Genomic DNA, 11845 nt, shown 5'->3' on the forward strand with positions numbered 1-11845 from the left:
GTATTGTAGCTTTATTTTCTGAGTGAGGCTGATTGAATAATTTAACTGACGACACCATGAATGAGTTATGTTCAAAAATCCCAAAGGAAATAAAAATCCATCTGCACCAACAATCATGACGCATTCTGCTTATAACCCTTGTGTTTTCATTTGGAAAAATATATATAAATTATGCCGCTGAGGTAGTTTTATGTAGCCAGGGGAAAGAAAGCAGAGGGAGTTACATTAATATCATCCAGGAGCTCTGTTAACTTGCGACGACTGTGGCAAAGCTGACTGCGGGGCATGTCAGATATTAGTCCTACGTTGGCTTGTTCCTCTGGTATATATTAGAGGAATTGGAATACCTTTCATTCAAGCACAACCAGACAAAGGGATATAACTGAGCTGTCATCTCAAGGAGAATGTTTTCTCAGTGGTCCAGGAGGAGAGGAGGGGAGAAAGGCAAAGAGCTTGAAGGTCTAGATACTGGAACACGCAGGCTGGCATGACTAGGTAGGCCTTCCGATTTTCCTCCATCACAGAGTGAAAATATGGGTACGTGTGCCTTAGCCTTTTTAACTTAAAAAAAATCTGACGGCAGCTGATTTGAGGAGCGAGGTAGCTTGCCTGACCACCGCATGTCCATCTGCACGGAATAATCAAACGAAGAGTAAAAACGCCAAAGTGAAGACTAAATCCCAGGACGCTGAGAGATAGCAGGCCAACTCCCACAACTGAACATTCATGAGCGTTTTGCTGTTCAGTTCGAGGAAGAGCGGGAGAGTGAAGAGGATGCTGAGGGACAGATTTCTAAAATGTCCTGACCTTTGCAGCAACTCGCAAAGTTCCTGAATTTCAATGGCAAAATGGTTGGATTTGTATTTTGCAAAAGCTGGCGGTGTTATCTTTTATGTACACGCATGTAACTATTGTGAGGGAGCGGGGAAAGTGAAATTTGAAAGCACTTTGTAGAACGAACATCTTAAGCTTTCATCTTCGACTTATCTGTGCAAGCAGAAAGACAGGAAAGCATAAATCACTGAACAGTATAACAGCTCGGCACCTCGGTGTAAAGCACTGAATAGGCCCTCTCTCCCTGTGCACACACTAACAACAGACAAACAAACAACTTCAGAGGAAATCAGCCAATACCAGGGTCTCCAGTCAGTTGTTTCAGAAACCTTTCATCCCAGACAAATAAAAAGAGGGCCATAAAAATATATATTTTTTAAAAAACAGATTATTTTCTCTCCAAAGGCAATTCTCCCAACATCCCCACTTTCATTGTTCTGTTTTTATAAGTGAAGGCTAAAAGCTTTTTTCTTTCCATTCACGAAGGGCCGAGCAGGCAAAACAGAGGGCTGTTTTCTTAGACTGCAACTGCAGGAATCAGCTTTCATCAGCTTCAAGGTCAAGTTTGGAACAGTACTGAGCAGCAGACTAAATAGAGCATGCTCAGTTGCCAGATCAGCCCCGCCCCACCCCCCCGCAATGCCCCTGGCACCAAGCAAGGCACTGTTGTGCATGCTGGGAGGGGAGCTATTAGAAGCAAAATATTGGCAGCAAAGATATACACTGAAGGAGTGTGCACCGGAAGGGCACAAGAGGTAAGAACAAAAAACTTTAAAAACACACAGACACGCTATATGTGCAATCGTTCGGTTGACACAGCCACAACTCCCCTCCAAAACAGTCACCTTTCCGAGGCCCCCAGCGGTGGGTCTGGCACTCGAGCTCACTCAGTGCCATTGGGAACGGGTTTCATCTGGACTTGGCTGCTCCGCCAGGTGGGGTGTCCCATTGTCGCTCCCCCCCCCCCACACCACACACACACACACACACACACACAGACACACACAGAGCCAGACAGACACACACAGAGTCAGACAGACACACACAGCCAGACAGACACACACACACACACAGCCAGACAGACACACACACAGACTGACAGACCCACAGACACACACACAGATGGAATTGGCTCGGTTAAGCTGGCACAGCCGGCTTGCTCTGTTGCAAGAGGCTTCTGTTTCACGTCCAACCGGCTCATGTTATAAGAGAGGCTTTACTGGTTCATAAAGCAGCTTCCTTACAATTGGGAATTTAAATAAAATGTAGATGGAAAATTTCCAAAATATAGAAGTGATCTTTCACACAGTGAGATATGTGTCTACTAAATTTCCACTGAACTTACAAGCTCTTCATATTTTATATAAACATTCATCAGTGATTTCATTTTAAAATGTACGAATAAACAATTACAGTAAGTGCGCACAGTCGTAAGTTGCTAATAGATTAATGGAGCGTTGTGAAGTGAATTCAATGTTAAAAGGTCCACTGAACTGCCCTCTATTGTTAAATGTCACAGAGGGAGATATCTGTATCGTATCAACATTACTCAGTCAACCTATTTTATACTCTCCAACTGCTGGCCGGAGCAGATAACTTTATATAGCACTCCTGTTGTGACAACGTGCCCACAATACACGGTTCCCATTTGTGATGTTACTGGTGTGGAACATCGTGACTTCACAGCGGGCGAGCTCCATAAAATGTCCGCTCCCAAGCTATCTCCAACCAGCAATTCTACGAGCTGAAACCGGGCAACAGGGGGTGAACTAAGACAAAACCATCAAATGTGCAATTACTGCCTTTTAAGGTGTCAGCCGTGGCTCAGTGGGTAGCACACTCTCGCCTCTGAGTCAGAAGGCTGTGGGGTCAAGTCCTACCCCAGAGACTTGAGCACAAAATCTAGGCTGACACACCAGTGCCAGTAGAGAAGGAGTGCTGCACTGTCTTGTCTTTAAGATGAGGCGTTAAACCGAGGCCCATCTGCTCTCTCAGGTGGATGTAAAAGATCCCAGGGCACTAGTTTGAAAACGAGCAGGGTGTCCTGGGCCATATTTATCCCTCAACCAACATCACTAATACAGATCTGGTCATTATCGCTAAATTGGCTGCCGCATGTCCTGGTCAATATTTATCCCTCAAATCAACATAACAAAAAAAACAGATGATCTGGTCATTATCACATTGCTGTTTGTGGGAGCTTGCTGTACGCAAATTGGTTGCCGCGTTTCCCTCATTACAACAGTGACTCCACTTCAAAAGTACTTCATTGGCTGTAAAGCACTTTGAGACGTCCGGTGGTCGTGAAAGGCGCTATATAAATGTAAGTCATTCATTCATTCATTACAACAGTGACTGCACTTCAAAAGTACGTCATTGGCTGTAAAGTGCTTTGGGACAGCCTGAGGTTGTAAATGCAAGTCCTTTCTTTCTATATGAATATTTAAGATGATGGAGGCGATCGGTGGAACAATACTTCCATTTCCCAGGCAACACAAAGTGCAACAATAGATGTGAGGCATTCACCATCGCGCCAGTCATCATACAGCCGCTACATGTATAAACAAACTGTACCCCTTTAATAATTCCCGTACACAACATTTATGAAAATATTGGAACATTCTGCCAATTTTCTTATCACATCACAAACTGTCCTTAAAAGGAACTTGAACGGTAAGGTTACTGTAAGAGGGTATCTAAAAAAAAAAAAAATCCCAAATAGTAATTCAACTAACAGAAGGGGGAGGGGGAAAAAACAACTGCTGTAAGTCAGGATTAAGTAACAGCATTAAAAAAAAAATCCGATGAAGGGGCTCATTGTGCTCCTCCAACAGCTCTGCCACCTTGGATCTGCGCCAGCTTCAGGCAACACAGCTGTACCCTCGCCACCCTGTTCAGCTCGACCCTGTCTCATTGACTGTAGCTGGTGGTGGACCAGACACTGTTGTGTCTCGTCGCTGTATCTGCAGACACAGTGGAGGGTGGACTACAATACAACAAAAAGAGATTAAAACAAAAACATTCCCTCCAGGGAACCAGGAGTAAAAAAAAAAATTCCTCCAGCATACGTAGCGCCGCTTTTTAAAACTGTTTGTCTTGGATAGTTCAAACATAATAACACTTGTAGATGTAGAGCGTGGGGTAACGGAATTAATGAGGCCACTTCTCATTTCACACAACATTTTTCCATAGCAGTGAATGGGCCCGATTGTTGGCTTTATTATAAAGAATTTGTTATACATGTACTTTAGACTGAGGTCATTGTTGCGCTGGTCACACTACAATCCCTACAAGACATTACATCAACCCAACCAATTCATGGTATTTTCCTCTTAAAAGTTACTTTCTTATTTTAAAAAAAAATGTTACGATTGCTCAAGGTGAATGACAGCTAGAACTTGCATTTATATAGCACCTTTCACAGCCTCGGGATTTGCAGATGACACAAAGCTGGGTGGGAGGGTAAGCTGTGAGGAGGATGTGAAACTCCAGTACGATTTGGACAGGTTGGGTGATTGGGCAGAAACATGGCAAATGCACTATAATGTGGATAAATGTGAGGTTATCCACTTTGGTGGCAAAAACAGGAAGGCAGATTATTATTTGAATGGCAATAGATTGGGAGAAGAGGAAGTGCAATGAGACCTGGGTGTTCTTGTGCACCAGTCGCTGAAGGTAAGCATGCAGGTGCAGCAGGCAGTTAAGAAGACAAATAGTATGTTGGCCTTCGTAGCAAGAGGGTTCGAGTACAGGAACAAGGATGTCTTGCTGCAGTTGTACAGGGCCTTGGTGAGACCGCACCTTGAGTATTGTGTGCAGTTTTGGTCGCCTTATCTGAGGAAGGATGTTCTTGCCATGGAAGGAGTGCAGCGAAGATTCACCAGGCTAATACCTGAGATGGCAGGAATGACGTACGAGGAGAGATTGGGTCGATTGGGCTTGTACTCACTGGAGTTTAGAAGATTGAGAGGGGATCTCATCGAAACCTATAAAATTCTGTCAGGCCTGGACAGACTAGATGCAGGAAGGATGTTCCCGATGGCCGGGGAGTCCAGAACTAGGGGTCATAGTCTAAGGATAAGGGGTAAGCCATTTAGGACTGAGATGAGGAGGAATTTCTTCACCCAGAGAGTGGTGAACCTGTGGAATTCTCTACCACAGAATGCAGTGGAGGCCAATTCATTAAATATATTCAAGAAGGAGTTGGATATATTTCTTAAGGCTAAAGGGATCAAGGGATATGGGGAGAAGGCAGGAACGGGGTACTGAATTTGGATGATCAGCCATGATCTCATTGAATGGCGGAGCAGGCTCGAGGGGCTGAATGGCCTACTCCTGCTCCTATCTTCTATGTTTCTATGTCCCAAAGCGCCTCACAGCCAATGAAGCACTTTTGAAGCATACTCACTGTTATTATGTAGGCAAATGCAAGAACCAATTTTCCGCACAGTAAGGTCCTACAAACCACAGTAAGTTAAATGACTAGGGCGTCTGTTTTTTTGGCGGTGTTGGTTGAGGGATAAATACTTGACTCCTTGCTCCTGTTCAAAAGTGCCACCTGAGCAGGCAAAATGGGGCTTGGGTTTAATGTCTCATCCGAAAGACGGCACCTCCAACAATGCACGACTCCCTCAGTACTGCTCTGAAGTGTCGAGCCTAGGTTATGTGCTCACGTCCTGGAGGAGGGGCTTGAACTCATGAACTTCTGACTCAGGGGCAAGAGTGATACCACAGAGCCAAGCTGAGTCCGAGGTTATGGTGTTTTGTAACCACAGGGGTACTGTCAAAAAATACGATGGGGAAAAGTGTGAAGGTGAGGTAAGCGTCACACTTACAGGAACTACATGCTGTACGCAAGACTTTTCGCCATGCTAAAAGACAGAAAACCTACTGGGGACATTTATTGCCCATCCTTAGATGCCCTTGAGAAGGTTGTGATATTGCCAATGGTCAGGCCTGACCCAGTTATGCCCATGATGTGCTAAGATGGCTGCTCCAAACACGCAAAGCCCTATTTTGAGGGGAAAGCGCTGAGGCGGCCTAACGCGGCACTGAGAATGTCTGCCAGGCTTGGGGCCCACTCACCTCAACAGCTTCTCCTGCTCTCGGGCGATGAGGCGCTCCTCGCGGTGGCGATGCCGATCGTCGCTTCGCTCTTCGTCCGTGCGCCCGTGTCCTGGAAGCGAGAAAGAGACCACATGCCGTCCCTCAATCTCAGTCACATAGTACAGACATTTTCAAACATATTCCAGTTGAGTTTGAAAGGAACTTTTAAAAAGTGCTGCCAAAGCTGATTGAAATGTATTTCTTCCAATTGGATTGGTGACATAAAAGATCCACGTGCAATTTTGTGATGTTTTTTAAAGGATCAAGAAAGGTAGACAATCATAGTATTACGAAATATCATTAACTCTACCATTTCCCCATGAAAATGTAACCTTTTCCCAAGTGGAAAGTTTTAATTCTAAGCATCCAATCTTGTTTTAATCTATCAGGATAACTGAGGTGGGGGTGAAGAAGAAGAAAGGGACTGCGGGATATTTGTTTTACATATATTGCAATATATAGGCTCACTGTAATCTCACAACGCACCTAATGGATCTTAAAGGTTTAGTCAAAATCACGCTTACCACAGGACCAGCACAGCTCTTGGCCTTTTATGTGCAACTCTCATCAGGGACAGCGCCTTTAAAACAAGCCACTCTTGTCCTCTGTTCCCAGTCCACAATGTGCACGCACACGATGGCGGAGAAAATAAGCAGATTCCACTCGGAGATCCCATTAACACCCAGTTAACCAACTAATCAGCACAGTGTTACTCACAAGCCTCAGTATTGTACCAGAACGCCATCAAAAGCAGGCCAACCCGAGAATCTCCAAGGTCTTCTTGGCAAATCAATTTTATTTAAATAAACGTGCAGTGAAACAGGGTCACCTATATATTGTTTAAAAATGTCATAAACTGCCTCGATTTCAAAATTCTCATCCTTGTTTTCAAATCCCTCCATGGCCTCGCCCCCTCCCTATCTCTGTAATCTCCTTCAGCCCCACAACGCTACGCTCCTCCAATTCTGCCCTCTTGAGCATCCCTGATTATAATCGCTCAACCATTGTGCCTTCTGTTGCCTAAGCCCTAAGCTCTGGAATTCCCTGCCTAAACCCCTCCACCTCTCTACCTCTCTTTCGTCCTTTGGTCACCTGCCCTAATTTCTCCCTTTGTGGCTCGGTGTCAATTTTTTTGTCTTCTAACACTCCTGTGAAGCACCTTGGGACGTTTTACTATGTTAAAGGCGCTATATAAATACAAGCTGTTGTTGTTGTATATAGAATCATAGAAGATTACAGCACAGAAACAGGCTATTCAGCCCATCATATCTGCACATGAGGTACCTAGTCTGTCCCACGCTCCACCTCACTCTCCAATGCTCTTTAATATTCCTTTATTTCAAGCAACAATTTGATTCCTTTAAAAAAAAAGTATCTATGGACACTGCTTCAACAATGGTTTGGACAGAGAATTCCATATTCCTACCACCCGCTGTGTAAGGAGTGTTTTTCTAACCTCCCCATTCGTTCTTTTGTGACTATCTTAATTTTGTGCCCTGGCGTCACCGCCCCGCTTACCTTATCGTAACCCGCCTTAGTCTTGAAGAACTTCTAGAATTCGTGAAGACAGGACCACTTGTATTCAGGTCCGTGTCATTTGCCCCACTTTCTGTGATACTACAGTCCATTGATGGCGACGTTCGCTCTTGCATTTCAGCCCCTTAGCAAATCGCAGCTAGTTACACAACAGGAGCCTCTTAACATCAATGCCCTTCTATCGCTTTTAGATTCCCACTCAGAATCAAACTGCTTTCTAACGAAGCCAGACAAAGAAAAGATTTCTCGCCGACTTCTTTATTGCCACGGTTTTCAGCAGTAATCATTCAATTTAATCTTAATTCGAATCATAAAAATCCATAGCCCAGCCCTGCACGTAATAGAGCAAGTCATAATGTTGGAACTGCCATGCCCTGCAAAGAACGATCAGGCTCAGAAAGGAGTATCCAATGTGCATTTTGAAGGCTGCATGTTCACAGGGTTTCTATTACAGTCACTGCTTATACTGGCCCGCCCCTTCCCGTCGTGAGGGGGTTAATACCGCAGCATTAGTGACTAAGTCTTGACACATTAAACAGCCACAAAGGGTCAATTTATTTCTAGTGCCCGTCTTATCCCTTCTTTGTCGGGTGCACTAACTCAATGGATCCACTCTGGTACCTTGCCCAGCAAGTGTTAGCCTAGACAGGGTGCAAAATCAGAGCAATTCTGGACTGTGTTAGGGGGGGTGCAATCGTAACAGTTAAACCTGACCCTGTCCTCAGCCACTGTCTGCCCGTGCGTACTTTCTGGCAGCGGTCAACTGATAATGGCCAGGGCAAGAACCATGACCAACTCCTCTCCCGCCCTTGGGCCGCACTGTGGCTGAGTGTAGCTCCCATCCTGCTACCACGTCTCCGAGCAGCTAACTCATCGGAGACCGTGGACTGAACCCGAGACGTTCCTGCTCCGAAATAACAACAGAAAACGCTGGAAAAACTCAGCAGGTCAGGCAGCATCCGTGGAGAGAGAAACAGAGTTAACGTTTCAGGTCGAAACCCTTCTTCAGAACCTTCGTTCCTGCTCCGAATGGCTCAGTGTTACATAATGCATTTGCCCTCTGAACCTTTGGGGGAGTACTATGAAACCGTCACAAGTTAAACCGCTTGTTAAGATTTTCCTTTGAACTAGCGGCGAGAAGCAAACTCTCCACCTAGTTTTGGATTGGCTTCTCGTTCTCCATCTAATTATCACCCACCGATTGGCGCTCAGTAAATCCACTGAACGGAACTGAAGCACAACACAGCATTAGAGGAATATCACCACAACAGCAACGGACTCATTCCGAACCTCGGCAGCTGCCTCCAATCCTTCGCTGGCTCCCGCGAATCCATCACCCTTGTCTTTGCCGACTTCCACTGGCTTCCCCCATCCCCCCCGCCATGTGCGCCGCTTTCAAAACCGCCGTCCTTGTGTTTGAATCCCTTTTTGGCCATGCTCTACCCCAACCTCCTCCAGCCCTGCCACCCTACACACACCCTCTGCTCTTCCAAGAGTGGCCCACTGTACACCGTCTCCTTCACTGCCAGAGAAAGAGCCTCTAATACTCATCCCTACACTCAGTGCCACATCGCTCCTCTTCAAATGCCTCCTTAAAATCTACTGCTTTGACCGCACCGTAATGTTTCATCACTCTCCACTTTGTCATCTTTGCCTGCCATCCGGAAACGCCTTGGTGTGCCATCTTGCCGTCCGGTGGAGGCGGAGGTCCCCAATGGAGGGCTCTCTATACTGGAGTCCTCCCCTTTTCTATTGGGGACTTGGCCTGGAGGGTGTTGCACGGAGCAGTCCCGTGCAATAAAATGTTAAGTAGGTTCACGGACTCCCAGGCCGCCTGCCTTTTTTGCGGCCTCGAGGAGTCCGTGTTTCATCATGTGTATATTCAATGTGTGAGGTTGCAGCCCCTGTTCCATTACTTAAAGGGGCTGCTCCTTGATTTTTGGTTGCACTTCAGTCCCACGCTCCTGATCTTCGGTCACCCGGTGCGGAGGGGTGCGGGCAGGTCGGAGGACCTCCTCGTACGACTGCTCCTGGGCCTGGCCAAAGTGGCCATCAATAGGTCCAAGCAGCGGGTGGTCGAGGGGGTCGTCCAGCCCGATTGCCTGCCTCTCTTCCATGGCCACGTTCGCGCCCAGGTGGCCCTGGAGATGGAGCACACTGTGTCCGCCGGCACACTTGAGGCCTTCCGAGACCGGTGGACGCCGCGGGGACTGGTGTGCATCGTCACCCCGGCAAACCAAATTTTAGTTTAATTTGATAAGTTTTAAGTTACAGTTAATTCGCAGTTAATTTGGTTCAACAAAAGAGAACCGTAATGTTTCACTACTTTAATGGGGCTATATAAATGCAAGTTGTTGTTATTGTTAACATTTCAATTTTGTCTTGGTATTATATTAATAATTCTTATGATGCTAGAACTTGTGTAATAGTTGAAAGAACAACAAGAAGCACTTTAACAGATAAGAGACCAATATTTTACCCCACTCGATGATGCTAATTGAAGTTTTGATGGATAGGTTGGCGTTTTGGTGGGACTAAAATAGGTAACCACTTTAGGGTTAATCAATTCACTGCTGTGCCATTTTCTAGACGGGTCAGAGGTAATACAAGGTGCAGAAAAGACTTGGAAAGGTTCCATGAAAAATAAAGATCTGGGCCCAGGCGGTGAAAGAAAAATATTTCTGGTGCCTAAACTCAACAGGAGTTCAAGCAAGCTCCAAGTTAACATTTCAGAATCTCCGTGGAGAGCCTTAAAAAAAACATCAAGGTGCCTACGAGTCTCCTGTTTTTAAAAAAAAAGGCCGATTGCTAAAGCCTCTGTGTGACTAACTGAAGTAGGCCTGTGGAGAGCTTTGCACCAGACCAGCTGTGTTTTCCTGTATCTGTTTAGAAGAATGCGATGGGCAGGAAAACGCAGGTAAAAATATCAGGTGTTTCTAAGACCGCCCTTGACCCACAAAAACGCTGTACTTAGTCCGTGTGATCTCCTGGACTGATTTCGATCGCCTGAGGGGGGGGGGTCGGAGAGGAATTTTTCAAGTACTTTTTTCCCTTATTGGCCCTGGGTTTTCTCCTCTGTTTTTTTTTGCCTCTCCTGGGAGATTACATGGCTGCGGGGGTGGGAGGAAGTGTCTAGTCACGAAGCTCTGGCCTTCATGAGTGCAGGGCAGGCTCGATGGGCCAGCTGGCCTCTTCCTGCCCGTCGGTTTTGCATGCTCGTATATACCGTACTTACCAGTACATTTTGTTCTTTGCCTCGTGACTATAGCAGTGGGGGCAGGGAGGGACGGTCTACATTTCATTTGCTTTAGTCATTCCACACTGCATTACATTTAATGGGAAATCCATCTTTTACAGAAGAAAAGTCTCTTTTACGCAGCGAGTGGTTAGGATCTGGAATGCACTGCCTGAAAGGGTGGTGGAGGCAGACTCAATCGTGGCTTTCAAAAGGGAGTTGGATAAGTACCTGAAGGAAAAAAAAATTGCAGGGCTACGGGGAAAGGGCGGGGGAGTGGGACTAGCTGAAGTGGTCTTGCAGAGAGCTGGCACGGACTCGACGGGTCGAATGGCCTCCTTCCCTGCTGTAACCATTCTATGATACTAAAGCCTGGCCTTTGAAAGTTCATTTTTTTGTGGGAGTAAAAAATAAAAGTTGAGCTTTGTCATAAAGGACTTATTCTGCGTATAACTCATTTATTCTGTCAATGTGAAAGGTTACTGAGCTCCAGAGTATAAATGGCAAAAATGTGTGTTTAGACCATTTTGGAGAAGTTTGATTTAATGTACACTATTTTGGTTAGTGGTAATGGAAGAGTTAACTAAGTTACACAAATAACAGGGGCCCCTCCCCTTCAATTTTACCTACTTATAATAGAAAAAAAATGACAGTAATAGTGTGGATTTTATGGCAAAGTCACAGCATTTATTAAAATATAATCAATTCCCCCCCCCCCACTTATTCCTACAGGTGGTTGTAGAATGAGATAATTCCGTATAATACTGAAAGCTGCTATTGACATCCATGAATAGAAGTCTTGTCTTTAAGGAAAGTGAGCAAAGATATTGTACAGGCCCCACACCTACAATGCTCAGTGGAAAGGCTTAGGGCTGTGTCTAGGCAACCGTGGCCTAAATATCAGCATTTTACTCTTACAATACTGCAGATTAGTCATCTAAACTGTGCTTTTACCTTCCTTTAAAGCTCAGTAGGTCCAGAACCTTCTCTTATCACTCGCAGGCGAGCATTATTGCCAGGCTCGCCTGGCTCAGGATAAAAAAAAATTAATACTTTTTTCTCTCAAGGCTTGTCCTGTCACCTAGCAACAGGCTGGCAGGCCGATTAGAATTCAGTTCTTGTTTGCAGCTTTTA

The 11845-nt window shown here is 45.6% G+C and overlaps 1 protein-coding gene across 10 annotated transcripts in view; it reads right to left on the bottom strand.

Moving 5' to 3' along the window:
• tnrc18 (trinucleotide repeat containing 18) overlaps window positions 1-11845 on the bottom strand; it is a 198495-nt gene that overhangs the window by 77110 nt on the left and 109540 nt on the right. For all 10 annotated transcript variants that reach the window (XM_086000340.1, XM_086000338.1, XM_086000339.1 and 7 more), the window contains one exon: window positions 5920-6010. In XM_086000340.1, coding sequence (XP_085856466.1) covers window positions 5920-6010 — 91 coding nt within the window. The remainder of the gene's footprint in view (window positions 1-5919; window positions 6011-11845) is intronic.

This window comes from Somniosus microcephalus, chromosome 11 (assembly GCF_052327205.1).
Source record: "Somniosus microcephalus isolate GS21.2 chromosome 11, FLI_Smic_1.0, whole genome shotgun sequence".
NCBI classification, from domain to species: Eukaryota; Metazoa; Chordata; class Chondrichthyes; order Squaliformes; family Somniosidae; genus Somniosus; species Somniosus microcephalus.